The sequence below is a fragment of the Diorhabda carinulata genome, chromosome 9 (assembly GCF_026250575.1).
Source record: "Diorhabda carinulata isolate Delta chromosome 9, icDioCari1.1, whole genome shotgun sequence".
NCBI classification, from domain to species: Eukaryota; Metazoa; Arthropoda; class Insecta; order Coleoptera; family Chrysomelidae; genus Diorhabda; species Diorhabda carinulata.
The window spans coordinates 7045573-7071324 of NC_079468.1; the positions used below are offsets into that span (position 1 = coordinate 7045573).

The following is a 25752-nucleotide window of genomic DNA, read 5'->3' on the forward strand; positions in this document are numbered from 1 at the left end:
TGCTTACAAACCACTATAAAGGTGAGCGAATTGAGAATGATATTTTTACTATAAACATAGGGATGCAATCATAGATCGTGACAAGATAAAATTACAATCCATGGAGTAGAATCAGATAAGTTCCCGGCAAAAAAAATTTGCTCAAAGAGGAGCAGTTGACAAAAAGCGTCAAAGAAAGTTGACTTGTTTTGGCATGACATCAACCTCACGTTAGCAATCGCACCGAAGAAATGCTTAATTCATTTAGATTGAAAGTTTTTAAGTATCCGCGAAATTGCACCTATTGATTTCCATTTATTCCCCAGAATGGAGAACTGGCTGGTACTACAGTACTTTGACAAAAATGATAAGCTGCGAGTGTGCATCATTGGGTTGTATAAATATAATACTAATACACTCTTAACCTAATTACAGATTATTTTAAAAACTAAATATGGAAATGGTACATGAAAACCTTGTATTAGTGATAAATAAGTAAAATACTAAAAATTTTTGGTTTTATCATTTCTAAGTCGAAAATTAGTCGCTAACTAAGAAGAAAAATATTTCAAAAGCTTTTCGTTTGTGTATTCAACTGATTGTAAATATGTTTTATCGAAAAAATTTCTGAATATACTTTTTTACTGTGTCTACAATATTTTTCTACTATTTTCCAGGCGCATGCGCGAATCAGACACCGGCACCGATGAAGATAACATTAGACAAGATAGCGGATCTCCAGCATCATCAGACAGTCTTTTCCAATCTAGAACGTTATCGGAAGAAATATCCTTCGACACCAATCAATCCCGAAGAGAAAAAGTGTTGGATGATACAGCTGCTTTACAATGTGTCCATTCAGAAGAAGTTTTCACGAAACCCTCCTGTCATGCATGCGGTGCACAAACACAATTCATTCCTATACCCGTACCAGTACCCATCCCATTCCCCGTGCCCACGTTATGGCCCCCACATGAGCCACCACTGATGGTCTTCGGTGAACAACGGTTTCGCGTATTACCGCGCAACTTGTGGCCGTACCTGAGTCAGTCCGCCCTTATCTGGCCGACACTCAATGCAAACGGTGGTAACGCCGGTACCACTATGCCCGCAACAACCGACCGTGATGGCTGCGCGCTTGGAACACACAAAGAACCCGATAACGTACCTCCGGTTGTTGAAGCGGAAGAAAATATTACGGGGTACTTGGAGTGTGAAAATCGGTACGCGTCTACTAGTGACTCTTCCAGTGATTGTAGTGATAATTCGGGATCTCGAGTGCGTCGGATGTACAACGTTAGTGGTACCGAGCGGCATAGCGACGATGCTTTACCCAGTAGCAATGTTTCTAGTGATAATGATGAGGAGGACGGACGTATGTCACATAGTTCAGTCAGAGAGGATGATATGACTTCGTCGGGATCAGCTGATACGGATAGTGATGATACCGGTACTGTCGCCGATCAAAAAACGAGGAGATTTTCGCGAATATTCGTCGTTAATAAAAACTTATCCTCCTCATCGAATTCGTGTAGTTCTAGTAGTGATACGGATACTTCAGATAACGACACCGACACGGAATTAGATTGCACTGTAATTTTAACAAATGTGAAGCAATTAGACGAAAAAGATGACGTCTGTGATAGTAAATCGAGTGATAAAGCTACTGAAAACTCAACAAAGCAAAATAAAGAAAATTATTTCTCAAGTCCCGGGTTATCCGATGTCAGTGCCGAGTCTGTGAACTCTAGTGATGTCGATCAAATTAAGGATTTCAACGATACATCAAAAGATTTTATCTCCAAAGAAAATTACGGGGTTAATGAACTAACAGATAATGTTGATTCATATTTATCCAAGGCAAATGTAGAGAAAAATTTATGCAAAAATAAACAAAAACTTTCCGATGTTATTAATGAAAAAACTTTTTCATTTGATGATTCTGATTTGATAGAAACGGAATTGTACACTGACGAAGTTGCTGTAATAAAATTAACTAAAAGTGATATTGAAGCAATTAAAAAAGAGTACGAAACAGATTTACCGTTTGGTGATGAATTTAAACTCAATGAGGCTGTACATTTTAAAATTAATAAAGATGAAGTAGACGAACCAGAAAATAATGTAAGAAATGAGAATGAAGAAAAAGAATCATTTCAAGGTTCGAAAAAAATCTCAAGCTCTTCAATTAAATCTAATTTAACAAAAGGAAATACAAATAAAGATTTTGTTAACTTGAAAACATCTAAAAAATCTACGGTCACATTCAATTTATCGGAGGAATCGTCTAATTTTGAAAATGAAAAATGTGAAAAAATTACGACTGAATTAAATCCCGATGACGAAGTCAATGTGGTCTCATCAGAAGTTAATAACACTGCAAATATTAACACAAAAGAAGAAACAAAAAAATCACTACTATGTGCCGATAAAGGTGATGCTTTAATTGCTCATGAAAAATTCGAAAGTACCAGTTACGACTACACCAACAAATCTGAAACTAGCAGCGAAAGTTTAACTGAGGACCAAGTGCAAACTACTCACCCACTCCAGGGACAAATCAAAGACAGCTCGGACATAAAGGACAACGTAATTACAACTAATAAAGCAGTATTAGAAGATGAAAAAGGTAAGACAAATATTTATAATAAGACTGCATGCTCTACAATCAAAACAAATATGACATTAGATGGACAAAACATTGAAAATTTAGAATTCAGATCCATTAGTTTTACTAACATATTAGATAATGATGATGATAATGGGAGTAACCAAAGCTCTATAACAGAGACAACACAAATTTCAGATAATGATTATTTGAATGAAATTGAAACACTTCTGGAATCTTTCGACTATCAAAAAACTGATGATGAAATTACAGTGTCATCAATTCTCACTTCTGACACAAATGTAACTGATAATGTAAGTGCAGAAAAAATAACAAATAACGAGTACCTCGAAATTGACATATTTGGTGACCATATAATTACTGATCAAGAAATAAAAGAACATTTTAATGCTTGCGAAGAGTTACCTCATCCAATTGAAAAAATAAATGATATTGACGAATACATTGACATTGAAAAACCACTTTTGGATATATCTCAAGCTTGTTCCATCAACTATAAGTCAAATACAAGCAATACTGAAGATGATATTGCTGATTTGATGTTTTTTGATGAGGAAGACGTTAAAATAAATGACTCTATGACTATATCAGATAAAGTTGTCGTTGAAGAATATAATTTTCAGAATATGAGTGACGATGACAATAATCATGTGAATAAAAATGGAATAAAGAAAGACATTGAAACAATAGCTGAAGGAAAAAATAAATTTGAGGAACTTATCAACTCATTTGATACTGATACTTTGAAAGACATTGAAAATATTGATGGATATGGATACTTAAAATTAGATATAAATGATGAGGATATCAAAAATATAACAGATAATGTAGAAGCTGTTGTAATTAACATTTCAGATATTGATTTCACACAATCAACTTATTATTTCATAGAATCAAAAAAATCTGTTGATAGAAATCTTCACGACGATAGTGCGGTGGAAACTTGCAACAAGAGCTCACAGATTAGTGAAGAAAATAATAATGATCATATTGGAAATGGAATCCTAAGCTCAAAAGTTGTATGTGATGATAGAAAAAAAATTAAGGCCGAAGATTCTCAAGATATTGTAATTCTGGATAACTTAGCTAACCTCGATTCAGTTGAAAGTGAAGTTGAAGAACAGAATGATTTGCTTGGCACTAGTACTTCAATTACCAGGTTGGTACTAAAAGCAAATGAATTTGATAATGACAGTAACAGAATATTAGATACATTATTAGAAGAATCAAAAATGATTGACCACAAAAATGTTGAAAAATTAGATGATACTTTAGATTTGGACTTAATAATACCTTCGAAGATCGAAGAAAATTACAGTGCCATTAAAAATCAAAATGAAGTATTTTCTCACATAACAACTGAAATACTTGGTGCTGATATAAAAACCAACGAGGAGATAGAAATAAAGGTGGATAACTTTAGTGAACCAAGTAAAAAATGTAATGAAAACTTTCAAACTATCGATGCAGGATTGAATTTAATAGATACTACAAGGAATGTTGACAGTGAGAGTGGATTTACTCACGACAATGATCTGCTAAAAAATGAAACAATTTTGACTGGTTTTGTAGAACCAACGACAACCGATCTTCTGTTATCACTTCAAAATAAAAAAATTAAAGAAATTACTGATAAAAGTGTGACTAATAGCAGCAAAATCAATACAACACCTAGCGCACCAATGGGAGGTCAAGAAACAGCTGTTACTGACAATATTCATGAAAATGTAAAACTATTTGATGAATTTGGTGCCAATAAAAAGATAGAGTATGGATTACAAACCATTGCCCCCGTATTAGCCAATACAACTGAAGTATCACACAACTACCAAGAAGAAACAGTGAACGAATCACATGATAATTATGCGTTTAATTCAGGAAGTATCGATAAAAATACAAGAGATCCATCCGCACAACTCGATGTGAAATTCGAAATAAGGGCTTACGATACGAAAGATATCGATTTGAATAGAGAAGCTGAAAAATCAGTAACCACAAACGATTCACCTAATGAATTAGATACAGTTGTATCACCCTGTTTGAAATATGAACTAAATGTTTTCGATTTAGATGAGATTGACATCCACGAAAAATGCGAAAAATCACCAATTATTAGCGATACACTTGATACAATGAGCACAGCTGTATCACCTAATAGGAGATTCAAACTAAGCGCTTTTAATAATGAGGAGATTGATATCTATGAAGAATCCGATATATCACCAATTATCAGCGATTCATCTCATACAATAAGTACGGCTGTATCTTCCTGTATACGATTCGAACTTCGTGAATCCGATACGGAAGAAATCGATAACTATGAAGAAACCGCAAAATCACCAATTATCAGCGATTCACCTGACACAATAAGCACAACTGTATCACCTTGTATGAAATTCGAACTAAGCGGTTTTGATAATGAGGAGATTGATATGTATGAAGAATCCGATATATCACCAATTATCAGCGATTCATCTGAGATAATGAGTACGGCTGTATCTTCCTGTATGCAATTCGAACTTGATGCATTCGATAAGGAAGAAATCGATATATCTAAAGAAACCGCAAAATCACCAATTATCAGCGATTCATCTGACACAATAAGCACACCTGTATCACCTTGTATGAAATTCGAACTAAGCGATTTTGATAATGAGGAGATTGATATGTATGAAGAATCCGATATATCACCAATTATCAGCGACACATCTGATGCAATAAATACGGCTGTAGCTCCATGTATAAAATTCGAAATTGGTGCATTCGATGAGGAAGAAATCAATATTTATGAAGATACCGCAAAATCCGAAGAATCACCAATCACATGCGGTTCACCAGATGATTCAAGCACAGTTGTATCACCATGTATGAAATTTGAAATAAAATCTTTTAATTACGCAGATGTCAATGTCTTAGAAGAATCCGACCAATCAGCAATCACAACCGATTCTTGTGATGAAGAGAGCACAGTTGTATTACCCCGTATGAAATATGAAATAAAATCTTTTGATAACGAAGATGGAAATGTAGAAGAATCCAACAAATCAGCAATTACAACCGATTCTTGTGATGAAGTGAGCACAGTTGTATTGCCCCGTATGAAATTTGAAATAAAACCATTTGAAAACGAAGATGCCAATGTCTTAGAAAAATCCGACAAATTAGCAATCACAACCGATTCTTGTGATGAAGTGAGCACAGTTGTATTACCCCGTATGAAATTTGAAATAATACCTTTTGATAACGAAGATGGAAATGTAGAAAAATCCGACAAATTAGCAATCACAACCGATTCTTGTGATGAAGAGAACACAGTTGTATTACCCCGTATGAAATTTGAAATAAAACCTTTCGATAACGAAGATGGAAATGTAGAAGAATCCGACAAATCAGAAATTACAACCGATTCTTGTGATGAAGTGAGCACAGTAGTATTACCCTGTATGAAATTTGAAATAAAATCTTTCGATAACGAAGATGGAAATGTAGAAGAATGCGAAACATCAGCAATCACAACCGATTCATCTGATGAATTGAGCACAGTAATATTACCCTGTATGAAATTTGAAATAAAATCTTTTGATAATGAAGATGGAAATGTAGAAGAATCTGACAAATCAGCAATCACATCCGAATCATCTGATGAATTGAACACAGTAGTATTACCCTGTATGAAATTTGAAATAAAATCTTTTGATAATGAAGATGGAAATGTAGAAGAATCTGACAAATCAGCAATCACATCCGAATCATCTGATGAATTGAACACAGTTTTATTACCTCGTATGAAATTTGAAATAAAATCTTTCGATAACGAAGATGCCAACATCTTAGAAGAATCCGACAAATCAGCAATCACTTGTGATGAAGTGAGCACAGTTGTATTACCCCGTATGAAATTTGAAATAAAACCTTTCGATAACGAAGATGGAAATGTAGAAGAATCCGACAAATCAGAAATTACAACCGATTCTTATGATGAAGTAAGCACAGTAGTATTACCCTGTATGAAATTTGAAATAAAATCTTTTGATAACGAAGATGGAAATGTAGAAGAATGTGAAACATCAGCAATCACAACCGATTCATCTGATGAATTGAACACAGTTTTATTACCTCGTATGAAATTTGAAATAAAACCTTTTGAAAACGAAGATGCCAACGTCTTAGAAGAGTCTGATAAATCAGCAATCACAACCGATTCTTGTGAGGAAGTGAGCACAGTTGTATTACCCCGTATGAAATTTGAAATAAAATCTTTCGATAACGAAGATGGAAATGTAGAAGAATGCGAAACATCAGCAATCACAACCGATTCATCTGATGAATTGACCACAGTAGTATTACCCTGTATGAAATTTGAAATAAAATCTTTTGATAACGAAGATGGAAATGTAGAAGAATCCGACAAATCAGTAATCACATCCGAATCATGTGATGAGGCGTGCACAGTTGTATTACCCTGTATGAAATTTGAAATAAAACCTTTTGATAACGAAGATGCCAACGTCTTAGAAGAATCCGACAAATCAGCAATCACTTGTGATGAAGTGAGCACAGTTGTATTACCCCGTATGAAATTTGAAATAAAACCTTTCGATAACGAAGATGGAAATGTAGAAGAATCCGACAAATCAGAAATTACAACCGATTCTTGTGATGAAGTAAGCACAGTAGTATTACCCTGTATGAAATTTGAAATAAAATCTTATGAAAACGAAGATGCTGACGTCTTAGAATTATGCGACAAATCAGCAATCACAACCGATTCTTATAATGAAGGGAGCACAGTTGTATTACCCTGTATGAAATTTGAAATAAAAGCATTTGATATCGAAGATGCCAATGTTTTAGAAGAATCAGACAAATCTGCAATCACAACCGATTCATGTGATGAGACGTGCACAGTTGTATTACCCTGTATGAAATTTGAAATAAAACCTTTTGATAACGAAGATGCCAATGTATCAGAAGAGTCTGACAAATCAGCAATCACAACCGTTTCATGTGATGAAGTGTGCACAGTTGTATTACCCTGTATGAAATTTGAAATAAAACCTTTTGATAACGAAGATGCCAATGTCTTAGAAGAATCCGACAAATTAGCAGTCACAGCCGATTCTTGTGATGAAGAGAACACAGTTGTATTACCCCGTATGAAATTTGAAATAAAACCTTTTGAAAACGAAGATGCTGACGTCTTAGAAGAATGCGACAAATCAGCAATTACAAGCAATTCATCTCATGAACCAAGGTCAGTTGTATCTTCCTTTAGGAAATTTGAACCTATTTTCACCGATTCAAATGATATAACGAAGACAACTGTATCACCTTGTATGAAATTCGAAAGAAAGCCCTTTGAAAATGAAGAAGTCAATGTCTTTGATGAATTCAAAAAATCACAAATCACAAACGGTGCATCTTATAATATAAGCACAGTTTTATCACCCTATATGAAATTTGAAATAAAACCTTTTGATACAAAAGAGGTCAATGTCTATGACGAATCCCATAAATCACCAATCACAAGCAATCTATCCGATAAACCACCGATCACAAACTATCCATCCGATAAATTGAGTACAGTTGCATCACCCTGTATGAAATTCGAAATTAAACCATTTGGTGAAAAAACTATTGACATTTTCGAAGAAACCGATAAAGAGCTCCAAACTGAAAATATAGAAGATGTATATGAAACATTCGAAAGAGTTGTATCGCCCTGCATGAAATTTGAATTGAAGGCATTCAATACAGAAACAATAAATGTTTATGACGAATCCGATGATTCACTTGAAGATATAAGAGAATCATGTGAAACATTCAGAAATGTTGTATCTCCAACTATGAGATTTGAACTCAAATCTTTCAATACAGAAACAATCAATATTTATGAAGAATCTAATGATTCAAATCAACCTGTAGCTAAAAAAGGTCTTGATATTGTTCCAAATAGAAAAGATCTCAACTATTTGAAAACTTCTAATCGAGCTGTTGTATATTCAAGTAATTCATTTGGAGATGATGATATAGATATCAGCAGAAGTCACGAAATTATCAAAAGTTTTGACAAAGCCGGTAAAATGACCGACTGCATGCTTGACATTGGAAATGAAATCGAGGATAATGTCGATTTTCTAAAAAATTTTGACAACATTAAGTTGGCTCAAAATTTCAAATTTACATTAAGAAGTTATGGTGAGGACGAATCTAAAAAACATTTAACAAATAAAAGAGATGCCACAACCCCAAATATAATTGAAAAGATATTTAAAAGAAAAAGAATTTCCGAGAATGATGAATCAGAAACACATGAGATAACATCCGAAGAAATATGTGAGAAACGCTTAAACAAAGATCTGTTAGTTAGCAAAATCTCCAGCGAAAATCCTCTCATTAGCAATATCAGTTGTCCCACAATCCCACATACTGATAACGACCAATTAATGGACACCGTCGACGTCGGGAAAACTCCAGTAGAAACGGCAGGCGCCGATCACCAGCGTGCGCTTAGTGAATGGAACGAGATCCGGTCTATCGATGCCGTTAACGTAGAGGGGAAATCGTTACCCGCTCGTAACGACGGTGTTCAACCAGGTGCGATAGTCTGCGGCGAGGTTTTATCACGTCATGCAGCGCGTTATACGAGTCTAGTGATGATAACTCAAGATCCCGCCCCCAACTATCAACAGGTTAGTGTTGTCACCTCTGATACTACTACCTTAGTGCCAGGGAATGATGTTATTGTAAGGCATACCAATTGGCAAGAAGATGAAAATAAACAGCAGGAAAAAATACGTGGTGAGATTTTTTAATTAATAATGTTTTTTATTGGTTTTCCTGACAGTTGTTGTTGTTTCGACACACAGCATTTAACCTCGTTACTACAACTGTTAATAAACAATCAATTACAAATTCACAACACTTTCTTCGTTGATCGAAATACACTGGTTCTAATGTTTATTATTGTTATTTGACATACATTTAAAAAAATATGCAAAACTGTTTACTTCACTGGTTACTTTGAATTAAAAACAGAAGGTTATCTTATCAATTTTGTAGTAGCGAAATAAATGACAATGTGCAGAGTCGTATATTTGAACATTTTCTGGAGGGAATTGAAAATATCAAGTGTGATTTTCAAATATTTCTATATTGAAATATTTCTATGTCATATTTTTTATTTTTATTCAGTTTACAGATGATAATGAAAAAAGTAAATAAAAATTCAATATTATCAAATTTGTGATCTCTATTGATTTCTAGATACTAAAGTATTGATTATGATTATAAGTTGTATGTTTTTATACTACGTATTATGGTTCGTTTAATAGGGTGGAATGAAAAAAACAATTTTTAATATGAAATAGTATGGAAAAATTGTTGGTATGTTTAACCAATATGAAAACTAAAAAAATAACTTGAGGTGCTACAAAGTTCCAAGAATTAATAAGGTGAAGGTGAAAAAAAAATGCTAAATTAAACGCCTCCTTTCAACCATACACTCATAACTTGAATATGGAAACCATTTCCGAATCCTCAATAAATTTATTTCGAAAACTAACTAAATAGATTAATAGAACAGTTCCTGAAATAAGAGAAGATCAAGGTATGTGAAATAACTACTAGAAAAATAATATTACAACATTAAATATCTGAAGGCTGTAAACAAATTTGATAAAATAATTGATGACGAAGGAGATGAACTTGAGGCATTTGTTTTTTCAAAAGCTTATAGGTTCACTCGACAAAATAACAGCTTCTGAATATTTCCATAATAATATTCCAAAGGTAACCCTACATAGCGCTCCACCTTGGATAATCAAAGTAATGTATAAAATTAGCAGTCGATCGGTGGATTTGCTGCATGATGTATCTAGTGGAGAAAATCACGCAAGTAATTTTTCAAAAACAAATAATAATAAGTATAATACACAAGTAACTTTTCCTAAGATCAGAGGGATAGATAGTAGAAATAGAATTGGAAAAATACGAGAGGAAAATCTCAAGACGAAACACCAACCGAAACAACTAAAAAATTACAAATAGCATTGATAGCATATTAAGCATGACTTAAAACTGCAGTATAGGATCAATTTTAGAGTAAGTAATGATAGGTAGTAGACGTAGATTTTTGCAAGATAATTTCCGAAACCATAAAACACATAATATCGGAATACCACAGCTAACTACGTAATACGATACGATAAGTATGTACATAAATTCGCTGGGAACTTCGCCAAAATTATAACTTCATAACGAAGAAGTAACAATAATTTAGAAAAATAAATAGCACACCAGACATTATAATGAACAAAACATTATAATTCTATGTCACTAGATTACTAAGTTTATGGTAAAGAAACAAAATGTCAAAGTAGACATAGTACTAATGGTAATGGAATCACTGAGAATCTTTAATAAAAACGTTTAAATAAACTTTGGAATGAGCAAAATACCATCAAACATGCACAAGGAATCTAGAAAACTTGACTTATTTCTAATTGGAATTCGTACACCATAATCAAGAATCTCCTATAAGGGTATGTAAGAAGGAATATGGATATTGATAAAGTTACTTACCGAAAGATAGGGTCAATCAAACTAAATCAGCAGAAAAATTAACATTCTTCACAAAAACAGAAGGTATATTGATTAGTCAAATGCTTAATCATTAGTATCATAATCATCATTTATGTTGGATATAAACCTTTCTTAACCTAGACCCTTTTGTTCAGTTGGATTCTTGGATCCCGTTAGGAGATATCTTTTTCAAATATTCTGTCCATCGTATCGGCGAACTTCCCCTGTTGCTGTATGCTTCATCCCTGGGACACCATTCTAGTATTCTCTTTGTCCTTCTATTATTTGTCAATCTTGCCACTTGTCTAGCCCAGTTCCATTTTAATTGCCCGACTGTTGCCATTGTTTTTCTACGCAGTTTTCGTTTCGTAATGTCACTCCTAACATAGACCTCTGCATAGCTCATTTAGATATGCTCATTTTATTCACAGTTTTTTGGGTCAATGCTAGAAAGCCGCAAACAATAACTGTACCAGCTCAGCAATGACTTCAAAAGTGTTATCCGGACTCTGCTCCATCGAAAAAGAATCATTTGTTATTGGTTCAATGAATTTAAACGAGATTGTACAGACCCCGATGATGGTGAACGTTCTGAACGACCAATTTAGGTTGTTATCCCTGAAAACATCAAAAAGTTCACAAATTGATTATGCATAATCGTAAATTGAAATGGCGTAAGTTAGTTGAGGCCGAAAGATATAAGAAGGAAGTGTATTCACAATTGTTTCAAAGTGAGAGCCGCATTTACTCACAGTTGATCAACAACAACAACGTGTTGATGATTCAAAGCAATGTTTGGCCAAATTTACACGTGATAAATCAGATTTTTTGCATCGATATGTGACAATGGATGAAACATGGACCATCTCTTCACTTCAATATCAAAACGATCAGCATTTAAGTTGATTGCAGCCGGTGAATCACGTCCGAAACATCGAAAGGCACAACAGTGAGCTAGGAAGGTTATGGCTTCAGTATTTTAGGATGCACATAGAATATTGTGCATTGACTATCTCTAAAAGAGAGAGACAATCAATAGCAAGTATTACATAAAGTTGTTGGTAAACTTCGATTTGCTTCCTTATCCAGATAATCCAGATCTGGCCCCCCAATAAATATTGGCTATCGCTGATCTCAAAATAAGGTTCGCCGTTAAGAAATTCAGCTCAAATGAAGGCAAAAGACAAATCTCACGAGCACGGCATCGAGAAGTTATAGAAGCGTTGGAATGATTGTATTGCTCTTGAAAGAGATTACATTTATAAATTAAATGATTTTTGGCAAAAAATGTATTTTTCTTAGTTAGTTACACGATTTATTGAGTGATATGTTATCTCAAATAAAGAAAATCTGTCAGAACTGTATCTTATATCGAGAATATACATCCACAAACTATATTTCTAACCAAAGTGTTTGTGAGTTTACTAATTATATTTATGAATGCTGTTCTTGTTTTCTCTGACCCACTTATAATGAATAATTGGGAAGATATTAATTTTATTTTTCGATATAGCCCTCATCAATGTTGAAACATTTTTCCTATAGATTTTTAGTGCATCTCTAAAGAAATATAATTTATCATTTATCATTTACTATAAGTTTTGAAAACAGCCGATAATCGCTCATCTATTCCAAGAAAAATTTTTTATCCTATCTATACTGTCTTAAAAAACGACTGGAAATGTTTTTTCAAGTTTGCTTGTGTTGGTCCTATCGTGAAGACAATTTTTTTAAGTTTAGTTCATCAGTTAGTACCACATGGTACGGCAGACTATCTTCAACTATTTGTCTAATATTCACCTATAGATCTTGTAGCAGGAGATCAATTACTTATCACTATATCATGGATACTACATTCTGTATTTTTTGTTGTTTAATGGCATGTTTCATAGTTTTTTCAATATTTACATACTTTCAGAACTTTGTGGTACTTCATAATCATCGTCATACAGCTCAAGGCACCTGTCACTGTTTCAGGAACTGTGGAAAAAACGATGATCTCGCTATCCTTCTGCGTCGTTCTGTGTGTTTCATCCAATTTTGTTAACGAAGGCTCTTCATTTCCTTATGTTTTTAGCTATTTTTGTAGCCTCTTTTCATGTTAAGTTTATCTTTCTCGATAATTTTTCTTCGCGTTCGATGAGATCTGTTTTCTTTTGCTTATTGTATTATAATTTATCGCTTGTTTGGTTATGTGTATGACCTTGTGGCATCTCATTTTTTTTGTACCTGTGTACCACGAGGTCAATCTTTAATTCCAATTTTATCTATGTCTAATTATTTTCGATAACACTCATTCAATGACTAACATTTCACTTTTTAGTTTATATATCTATGATATTATTTACCCCTACATTTGAATTTTAACCAAAAAATGCTTATAAATATCAGTATTTTTGATTTCTAAGTATCAATTTCATTAAGATGTATGATCGTTTTCCTGTCGCTTTGTGTCCAAACTTCATATATAATTAGTTAATTATTCCACAAGTTATAACTCAAATCCAACTTTTACTAACTAATATTGCAATATATATTTAGAATTTATATGAATTTTCCTTATGATACGACCCTGTATACGTAAAACGTTGCACTTACTAATACTACATTTCAAGTTTCTTTTGATAGACTCGAAACAATGCATACGCTAGTGATAATACAAGTATTGTTTCAAGGCTCCTTATAATTTTTACCGTAAATTCAATTAGAATTGATCAAATCAACGTTTTAAATACATACAACTTTATAATCATGACATTTGTTATATTTATTTTTATTTGACTTTCTTTCATAGCTTCATTCATTTCATAAACTATCGTTCAATAAGTCCTTGCTCTGATAGATAGAGATAACCACAAATCATATTTTCATGTTTTTCTTTTAAATTACCATCCTTTAAACGATAGCCGTCACATTTTGAACTCATTCTCTCCGATATTTTGTTAAATAAAATTTTCTAATACACGAAGATATAAACGCAATAATCGGCTGGAAAGTTATGTATTTTGTATTATATACGGCATCGACTATGTAAAAAAGGGAAAAATAAATTAATGGTGACTATTCATCATCATTATCCTCGCGGTTGCCAAAGCATTGCTTATTGATCCGTTTATTTTGTTCGGCCATTTCCTTTTTTCTACATATTACTGTGGGTCCTGGCTATTCAATATCTTTTGTCATTTTATTCTTATTTTACATTTTTGTTCCTAGCAAGTTTTTGCTCTGTTTAGGCCAGACTGAATATACACTGCTCACTGCTTCAATATTTGTTCTATGAATTTTAGCTCATTATCTATTATTTATTATAACTTAGATATCTCATAGTGTCTGGTCCTAGAAATCTTCTATAATTTTCCTTATTTTTGGTTATTATGCTTGCCTGGTGTTCTTTTTGTTTCACTTTTCGGTATACCTCAATTCCGCTAATTTATTTGCTCTTCCAGCTTTTCCAATTATAATTCCTAAATAATTTTTCACGTTTTGACGGTCTCGATACTTTGCTTCATGTCGAGGTATTTTTTTTTTTTTTTTTTTTTTTCGATAAGCGACTATGAGATTATTTTAGCATGGCAATCTTCTAGCATTTTTTCATCCATATCCGTTAGACTAGATAAGATGACACTTACATCCATATTTCAATAATTTAGCTTCTAAACATTTCATTGTGTGTCTCTCAATTTCGTATTTTTCAGTATTCTGTTTCCACAATTCAATCCTTCGCAGCGTTTTTCTCGTACTTCTTCTATTTTGTTTGATCGTTTTTTATTTCTCCGGTTCCTTCTTTTATTCCTTCGTTGGTTGTATTGTAATTTTATTGTTTATTTCCTAATATATTATTTAACTAATTGTGCTAATTGTGCTTTTTCATACATTATTCGCTATATTTAATTTTGATTCATAACTTATTCTGTCTTGTTTGTTTGATGTAGTCCATTTAATTATCCTGTGTTTCTCTGTTTCCTAATTCTCTAAAATTATTATCAAATCAATCTTTGCTTTTTTTTGCAATTTATTAATTTTCTGAAAAGCTCTTGAGCAGTTATTATTCATTTTTAGCAACGTTTTCATTATATTTAATGCATGATTCCCCGTTCTCTGTTTGTAAACCTTTTCAAAAATATCATCTGAATTCAGAATTCCATTTATCAATATCAATGTTTGTTATTAGTCGTACCTTTTGTTTTGTTGTTACTATGTACATTTATCGACCGATTCTAGAAAGAAATCTAATCTAACAAAAAAAGCCTCATATACAAAAAACTTGCCTAAAAAGCTTTATTTTTTATTCCTGGACCGTTGACGATGCTTTACGAGGGTAAAACTGTATATTTTGACATACCAGGGAACTAGAGTTGGCAACTCTGCATTTTTAAATTCTATCAACCTTAAGTCAAGAAAGATGAGATTAATATATGAGAATATGTGTGCGCTATGATCTACAAGAAAGTTTTAAATTGTTGCAATGTGTATTTTGCAAGCAACTATCTATCGCTGATTCAATAAAGAGGATGAGCCAAATACCAGGTCTGACTGCCAGATTTAGCCTTGTTTGATTTATTGTTATTCTTTAAACTGTAGAAATATTTACGTTATCAAAATTTCACAACAGCAATTCATCAATTTTAAAGTGCATTACAGAATATAACTGGACTCAAGCTTCTAAGTTGTGAAATCTGGAACATAAATAAAATCGTTTCTAAGAAAACTCGTAGTTTTCTTGTATCTCAAAGTATACAGCAGAACCCTCGTTTTTTAACATCCATTACTTGTACTTGGTTGAAACTTTCTGAAATTCTGCTGCGTGTTACTTTTTCCGGTTGTATATTTATTATTAGGAGAAATTATAATGTAAAATATAGCCAAAAATATAGAATTTTGCTTGAGTTTTATCGGATGCAAATAGTCATACAATTTTATTTTTTTTACAGAAAAACCGCATTCTTTCGAATTGGATAAAATAAAATCAAATCCTATTACGACTTTCACATTGATTACATTTTCCTTGACAATATTGTGTTGTATAATATATAAATGTGTGAACAAATAAAAAATTTTACGGAACATTTATGAACAAATTTACAGTCCTTTGTGTTATCATATCCATACTTAGAAGGTAAACAACATGACACACACTTTGACGTATATATGCGAAGTAAGTAGAATGCGAAAGCGAATGCCTACCTAAGTGCTTGCAAATTAGCTTTGCTGTTAATAAAAGTAAGTTATCTAAATATATAGATAGTCCTAAAAGCATTTTCTCAAATACAGATCAATAAATAAAATAATAAATTTCTTGTTGCACAATATTAGAATATTTTTATGAACAGCTTCAATAGAAAACAAAAACTTTCAATGCCGGTGTTAATTTAAATTCATTTTAATCGTTTCCTCATCAATTTCTCCGTTTCTAATTAATGTTCTCTTCGAGTTTATTGTCTATTTGCAAGACCTATCTATTATAAAAACAGTTTTGATTACTCTCCTCAACATTTTTGGTTTATGTGAGCTATTCAGAAAGTAAGTAATATTTTGGTATTGCAAAAGATAGAACAAAAAAATGATCACCTAAGTCTGAAATATCAATTCAAATTCTACTTTTTTACATAGTCATGACATATTAGAGCACTTAAATATAGCGGTAAACACAGTTTGAAATTCATTCATCACACAATTCTGCTGGACTCAGTCGCTCCTGCAGTTGCGCACTCGCAACTTCTCGTCGTTATTAAAGCACTTCTTTTGAGTAAGAATCCCTTAGTGCTAGATCGAGACTATAAATCGGATGAAAAAGGAACTCCCATCTAAGTAAATTCAAGATTCTTGATTGTAGTTAAACGTTTACTTTCCTCGGTGCTTTTTTTAAATTGCTTGAAAAAGCACACCTATCCTATCTCAATAAGTTTTTTGGGGAGATTGTATCCCTTTAATCGATGGAATGTAATTTTTTTGCTACTGATATATCACACTTACTTCTTCTTTCCAGTTCCTAATCTTACTCCTAATCTTTACTGTTGAAGGCATATTAAAATGTCAATGCAGCCACTCATTTACATGGTAATTAGGATGGAATATGGTTCAGTTTGCGGCGGTTTGTGAGCAAATTTCGCACCCATATTTTACAATCTTTGTGATGGCTTTTGTCTCAAATCTCAATGGCAATCTCAAACAACAAACTATATATATATATATATATATACATTTCCACGGGTTCAAGGTTCAAGGTTTTGTCTTATCGGGGCATATTTTGAAATTGCAGTGTATATCATAAATACGCATATAGAAAAGAAGGACAGCATGGAAATATGTCCATTGTGATGGCAGGACGGCGATTGAGATACCTCACATTCAGATACCAAAGTATGAGTGATCACCCTTGCATTTCCAATGTTTACCAAAATACATAATTTTATGTTTTCGATAGTTAGTAGTCAATGATTGGCACATATGGAATACGAAAATAATCACTTACTTAATCTTGGTATGAGGTTTTTTGAAGTTAAGTAATTTCGTGGGTTCTTTTTTTCTTTCCTACCCTGTGTCTATTTATGTTATGCCATTTTAATCCTTAATTTCCTCTTCTATCCTTATACCATCTGACCAGCTCATTATAAGTCTTCCTTTTTAATTTTTGTAAGTTCATGCTTCATATATAGTTCTTCACCCATTTTCAAGACATGGCCAAACCATCTTGATTGTCCTTCCTAGATTTTGTTTTGATTTCGTCATTAGTTCAAATTTTATAACAATGTTATTCTTCGTTATAACTGGGTTCATATTAATCTCTTTCATTTACTCTATTATCTGCGTTTTTGTTTCTGTTTAAGTGTTCATGTTTGCTATTTCTACGTCATCATGTGTATGGCTAATTTATTACATATTTCTATTTTCATTTGTTTTGGCAATTTCCTTTTGGTTAAAAACTATGACTTAATTGCGTTGAATAATACTCCAGTTGCTTCTTTTTCTTCTTCGGACGAAGTTTGGGAACCATCATGACTATTTGAATTTTATTCACAGCTGCCCTAAACAATTAGTTTGATGTGCAGTTAAATCCTAAGTTTCGCAGCCATGATATTCTTCGTCGTCCTATACCTTTTCCTCTATCTTTCCCTGCATAATCAATCTCTGGAATCCCTATCGTTGTCCCCTGATTACATGACCAAAGAACTCTAATTTGCGGCTTTTATGGTAGTCAACAATTCTCTTTGTGTTGCCATTTTGCGTAAAACTTCTTTATTTGCGATTGTATCTGTTCATGATATCCGTAGTATTGTTCTCAATATCCACATTTCAAAGGCTTCCAGTTTTTTCATTATTGTTTTGTTTAAAGTAGATGCCTCCATTCCACTTATCTATTCAGTGCAGTAATTTCTCGAATAAATCCAAGTCTCTAGATATTTGTATTTCTGTACTTTCTCAATGTAGTTATTACCAATTTGTTACTATGCATTATGATGTTGCATTTTCGAGAAGTGCATGTATTTAGTTCTCTCGTTTAATCCTGTATAATTGTAGCAGTTTCTTTTGTCTTCTTTGTTTTATTTTGGTGTAATTATACTTATACTTGCCGCTTTTCCTGTCTCGTATATTCTGTTTAGATACTTAGTGTCTCTGTTATTTCTCTTACCATGGTCTATGGTCTATGGTTGGCTCCATCACTAGTTTTTGTTTCTGTATTGCCTATTTTGTTCTTATTTCATATTTTGTTAATGGTCTCTTTGTTTTCCACCTCGTTTATATCCTTTCCTTCTAAAATCTTTAAAATATTGTCTCCACCTGCTTAAATATCACCTTCATTTCTAATTTGTATCTTTAATGGCTCCAAAGAATAATTTTTGTTGTTCCTTGTATGAGGGTACGATAAAAAATTATTATCTCCCTGTTGATACTTCATGCATGTCCTCCGGAAAATAGCGGGGGAACCGGGTACCGGGACATGTTTTTGAAATTGCTTATCAATTTTTATCTTGATCAAATTTCTCCTAGAAAAAAAATGTAATTTACGTCCAATATCAGGAACAAGGTGAAGCTATACTTTCAAAAATGTATTATATCACTGTTAATTATCTCTTATATTAAACTCACTGACAACCTTAGAAGATCATATTTTGGAATGAATTTGGTTGCCCAACGCCCCAAATATTAATTATTTAGTATTTAGAAAACAATGAGTGTAACTAACACGGTTTAAATTTTGAATAAATTTAAAGGCCATACGAAGAAAGTTGTGACTGCCAATATGATCTTAAACAATCCAATGTAAAATTGTTAAATATTCAAATGAAAATACTTTTTATTTATCAAAATAGATGTTATTTATTACAAATTATAATTTATTTTACAACTATTCATTATTCCAATAATTCATATTTTCCAATGAAAAATATTTTACAAAATTAACAACAATGTTTGTAAACAGATAACCAGTGAAGTAAAATTTCTAAACGTTATGGTTTCATTATCATTTCCCCATTTCCATTGTTTACACAGGTTACACTCCCGTTTTATATGAATAAACTATAATTTCATCATCCATTATAAACTAATAATATCGAATATGTTCCGCTAAATGGCATTGCAGACACGCTTTTGCTTACAGATAACCATAAACAAGAAAAAGAGAGCGTGACCGTGATAACTGGGGGCGATACACTTTCAGCTTTCGAAGAAGGTCTAGCAGACGACGATTCTTGGGTAGAAAATCTCAGTCATGACGATGAAGACGAAGATGAATTCGCCACAAACTCCGGTACAGAGGATTCTTCGTCCGGAGAAGAAGTTACACTTACTTGTTCTGCTGCAATAGATCAAGAAGAAGATCTTAGAGGATACCACAGGACTGCTATCGATTTTACTTTACATACCATTGTTGAAGAAAGCTGCGAAGAAAGTGAAGTAGAACAAAATGTATCGAAAAAGAAAGAGCGGCCTGCTTCGGCTACTGATCTAGAAAAATACTTTTTCTTTGGATTAGGTGATGGAATGGGGCCTTCGTTGCAATCTAACAGGGAAGATGCATTCTCAGAAACGAGTAGCATCTATAGTGAAGGAATGGAATCTCTTGGTAGTGAAGAAGTTCAAACTCCAAACGATAATTCTGATCCGGCAGAACTTGCTTCCTCCAGATTAGAAAAATATTTCTTGAGTGGATTTATGGGATTTACGGCTGAAAGAAGGGATTCTGATGGAAGTGTTGGTAGTGATAGTGAAGGCAGACCCAGTCCTGAACAAAGAAGAAAAAGATTAGTCCGAGCTCGTGGTACGGGAAGGTCACATTCATCGTCATTAGATAATTTAGATAATGCTATTAGCGAACAAACAATTGAAACTCAGATGAGCTCAGAACATTCCTCAAGTTCTGATTCTGAAAACTACGATGAAACTAATAGTTTTGAAAAACCAGATGGACAATTCGATACAGTTAAGAGAAAGAAAAATAAAAAGCATAAAAATACGACATCTACCGATGAATCGAAAAACTTGGAAATAACTCAAGAAATTGAAGAAAAATGTAGCGAAAGCGACGAAGATGGTCACAAAACACCACAACCAGAAGTTCAATCACCTATATCGAATTTAACCACAACGAAAAATCAACAAAGTAGGGATAGTGGTTTTGTAGGTAGTTGTGATGATTTGTTACGAGAACAGAGAGACAATAGTACTCCAGATTTCACATCAGGTAAAAACGAATTAATCAAAACAGAGTTGGAAGGTATAACAGAAGAAAAGAAACTAGAAGAAAAATTGATTTCAGTCTCCACTCCACCAGCAACTTCATTAACAAGAAAAGATAGTTTCAATAATTGGAGTTCCGATGAAGAAACTAATCTCATGATGTGTAAAATGAGACAATTTTTTAAAACAATGGTTGCCAATTCTCAATTAAACGCCTCCTCGAAACCTTCCACACCTAACTTAAGTTGTACAATTAAACCAGTTCCGAGTCCTCGTGCCAAACGTTGTAAGCCTCCTCAATTAGTTTATTTCGAAAACGAATTGACCAGGTTAATGAAAACAGTTCCCGGAATAAGAGAAGATCAAGTCAGAGAAATTGTTGAGTACTTGAGTAGCGAAGATACGTGGAGTGATTCATACGACTCTTCGGATTATACTAGTTCCGATCTTGAAATAACCACTACCAAAACAGTATTACAACAACAAATATCTGATAGCTGTAAACAAATAATAAATAAATTTGATAATATTGTTGATGATGAAGGAGACGAAGGTGATGGAGGTATAATCGATGAATCTCACGGATTAAACAAGGAAACTGCATTTGTGTATCAAAAGCTTGTAGCTTCATTCGAAAAAATGGCAGCAGGTGAAAATTCCGATAATAATATATCCAAAGTAACTCCACATAGCTCACCACCTTTGATAGCCAAAGTAATGCATCACATTGGCAGTCGATTGGTGGCATTGATGCATGAAGTGTCTAGTGGAGAGAGTCATGCAAGTAATTCACCAAAAACAAAACATTACCACAGAAGATTGCAGCATAAAATATCTTCGGCTTCTAGTACAACCACCGAAGATGATTATCCAGACGGAACTGGTGATATTTCGAATTACGACGAACATGTACCATACAATTTGCTTCCAAGAAGCCAATCTCATGATTTATTGGTAGGCGAAGCTCGTATATTGCATCAATCTACTAGCGGCGTATCCGATATTACAGAAGAAAAAGAAGCCAGTGATTGTGAACGATTTAGTTGGCGCGGTAGTTTCGAATCTGCTTTGCTTGCTACTGATTCCCGCAATAGACTTTCTCTACTAGGCGGAGAAGCTTCGGCGTCTGCGTCTGCTTTAGCTATAGCCGCAAAAAGACGATCAGCCGGTGATTTATTATTTACCAATAAAAGTCTTAGTCGAGAACAGTTAGATAGGGTACGGAGTTGTGGGAGCATCGGTGGGGCGAATAGTGAAGATAAACTTTGGGTGGCGTCCGCGATTCGACCAAATCGACGTCGTTCGAGCGTACCTGACGCTACTTGCGGTTCGGGTGGATCTGCTGATGGAGAAGACGAAGATGAAGATATCGAAAGTAGAGCGACTCTACCTAGGAGTTTACAGGGTGGAACTCCTACTACGAACTCGTTACCGCGTCTTCCTACTACTATTTCTTCTAATAGTATCCAAAAGAGTCAGAGTCATCATTTCTTATCACAAAACGTTAAAAGTGCTCGGTATCGTCCGCCGGGATTTAATAGGTTGATGTCTATACCGAAAAGGGCTGTTTCCGCTCCGGGACTACAACCAAGTCATCAGAGACGAGGAAGGAGATCTCAACAAAATAATGTTCCTAATGGTGAGTTTTGTTCCATATTTGTGGTGGTGGTCAATTTGATTGGGTAAAGGATATTGTCGAGATAAAGAGAGTATTTATGAATTATTTATTTAAGTTTTATAAACAATAGCTAAAACATATCGTTACACAATTAATTCTCACTTTTATTGCATGAACTTTAAAGGGAGAAAAATTAAGAAAAATGTTTACAAATGAATTTCGTAATATGCTTTTAGTATATTGGAATAGAAAATAATGATGAAGAATTAAATGCATATTTATGTATTGATTACATATAAATCCCAGTTTTTGAATGTTTTTCTATTATTTCCAATCAGTTCTCTCAATTATTACTCTAATTCATAACCACAGTAACTTCTCGCTTTCCTGGACTGGATTGCTCCTCTAATTTAATTAAATTAGAAAGAAAAGACAGACCTTGATTTTTTAAAACATATAGTTATTAATAAAGTGGATACAATTTTATTAATTGACGCTTTCAAAAAATTAACTGAAATCGATTGAAGAATTAATTGCAGATCCTCATAACCACTTTAATCCTCCCAGATTACTTATTTCAGCAGTGTTGGTACAAAAGGTCACTGTCAACGTCCTACATAAAACATTATTTAACATTATTGCAAACCAAAACAAAACATTATTTAACATATCAGGCGTTATCCACCAAATCGCGAAAGTTATTTGTTTGAAGTCTTTTGGATTATATAATTGTATATAATGCCCTTAACATATCCCCATAGAAATAAATCTATTAATGTAAAATCAGGTGATCGTTCTGCCCACTCTATCGATCCTCGCGTGCCCATCCATCGATTGGAAAATAGTGTATTGAAGTACTGCCAGACCTTGGTAATGTGGTGATGCTCCATCTTGTTGAAACTATATCGCATTCACTGGAATTTGAGGAATCGGGATAAGAATTTGCCAAAGTCGGATTGACAAATTTCCCTCAATGAAATAAGAACCAATGATATGGTTTCCAATAATCTGCGCCCAAATATTAATGTTTTGCTGGTATTGCATGTATTCCCTCATATTTTTCTATCAAAATAGTTTTCCATGAGCTCCATTTTATTTTCCTTTAATATATTATTTACCATTAGTTTGTGACAAACTTTGAATGTAATGGATGCCTGTCTATTCAATGAATATGGGCTATTCAAGCATCACATCTAATGGACTTCATTATGCAGTGCATTGACAGCTGCTTTTTTAATTGCCTTACATGAACAGAGTCATAAAACCGCTTCTCTATTTCACTAATTGTATCTTGGGTAATTTATAAAATTTCTCATGAAATAGGCAAGTTACTTTCTGTTGTGTTCGTAACCAATCATTTGTAAAAACGTATTTTAATTAATCTGACAATAGTTCAGAATATAAGTTGAAACTAAAATTATAATACCAACAACTTATAATTATAAAATTATTTGCTGAGGCGTTTTATACAAACTAACGGTGCCACTAAAGTATTTTTAATGAATAGCAAATGAAAATTTGAATATATTATAGAATATTTCTGTAATGATATGATTTTACTTCATTCTGTCTTGAGTCACAATAAACTTGGAAACAAAATCGTTTTCCGACAGAAATGAAGAGACCTTCGAAATAATAATCACAAGTCAGTAAGCGAAATATGAATTTATTCCATTTTACTATCACATACTGTAAAACCATTTCTACTGCATCATATGAATATATTTAATCTATCCAAAACATATCCACCAATCAACCACTAGTCCAGAACTAGCATAATAGCTATTTTTCGCAATATTCTGATCTAACATGAAAATTCTAAATCTAAGCACATTGGGACAAAATGTTCCAGCCCTCCACACTATTCAACCCAAGATATAAATGTTTATCATTAACAGACTGGTCATAATTCTTTTAACAAATCGTCAACTTGGTCTGGAGTCCCAAATACCATAATCATGCTATTAAACATGACAAAAACATACTACACGATGTATCAACCAAAAACGTCTTTTCGTTCTAAAATCACCCTACGGTATAGGCTAAATTTATTTAGTATCTTTCTCTCAGATGTGTAACTAGTATTATAAATCTAATATTAACCTCTAAGCTTTATATCGTTCAATATGTTTTTCATTGCTTAAATCATATAATGCAACTATTATCCTGCTCATAATCATAATGGCCACATGGATATTAAGAATACAAAAATAAATATTTAATACACACAAGCATCGATTTCGAAATTGAAAATATTTTGAGAAATAAATTCTATTGAACTAAAATATATACAAAAATTTGTTTAATAGAAAAATAGGAAATAATTATTAAATTCCCATCACTGCATGACAAGTGTACAAAATTTTAAATCTACCTGAATTTTTAGTGTTGGAAAATTGAATCAAGAGATTCTATTACATGCTAATTTGCTAATTCTCTCATGTTTAGAATTTATTGTTTACAAAATTTCAAATTAGTGTGAAGTTTTGAAGTGCATGAATATCCACTGAAAAGATTCCCTTTCAAACATACAAGTGAAACTAAATAAACGTTAAGCCTGTAAAAGTCAGATTCAAAGATTCCGTGAGGCCAGTTTTACACTTAGCCGCCGACTGTCTCTTAAATGACGCCGAGTACACTATACTCGTAGATTTGTTGTTGTGCTAGTCGGGACCGTACTTGGAACGGTTATCGGAAGTGTTTATAGATATTTTCTGCGTAATCTCCGGTTATTCTCGGTTCTTGTATTTGCTATCAACCAATTATTGAAAAAACCGCCCCGGAAACGATTCACAAACGATACCTGGAATACCAAACAGAATCATTCGTACCTTATACATATTATGGACGATACCCTACTGTCGTCTATTAGCGAAGAAAAGACAACACTTCCACATTCTTATCAAAAGTTGATATGCTCATCCTGAAATAGTTAAAAAACTTTACTCAAAAAGTAAAAAGAACACCCCAACCTATTCTCTTTATTGATTGATTGAATGAAAACATTCTTTGTTTTCTCCTGTTCTTTAAACGCCTGTACTCTATCATCAACGCTATAACCTTATTGCAATCCATCATTTAACGCGAACCTATACCAAAAGAAAATCTGGTATGGGTTACTCGACAACCGACAGCTGAATGAATGTGAAAAGATCCAACTTGTGTCGACGTCGCGTCGGTTATATGTCGGTTAGAAGTCGATTAAACGACACCCAGCAGTGTGAAATTATCTTTACATTGATGTATACTTACTAACGTAAGA

The 25752-nt window shown here is 33.2% G+C and overlaps 1 protein-coding gene across 8 annotated transcripts in view; it reads left to right on the forward strand.

Annotated features, from left to right (window-relative positions):
* LOC130898064 (uncharacterized) overlaps positions 1-25752 on the forward strand; it is a 299991-nt gene that overhangs the window by 194314 nt on the left and 79925 nt on the right. For 4 of the 8 annotated variants that reach the window (XM_057807104.1, XM_057807105.1, XM_057807106.1 and 1 more), the window contains exon 10: positions 657-9409. In XM_057807104.1, the coding sequence (XP_057663087.1) occupies positions 657-9409 (8753 nt within the window). Of the gene's footprint in view, positions 1-656; positions 9410-19793; positions 22512-25752 lie in introns of all 8 variants that reach the window. The other 4 variants (XM_057807100.1, XM_057807102.1, XM_057807103.1 and 1 more) reach the window with 2 other exon arrangements.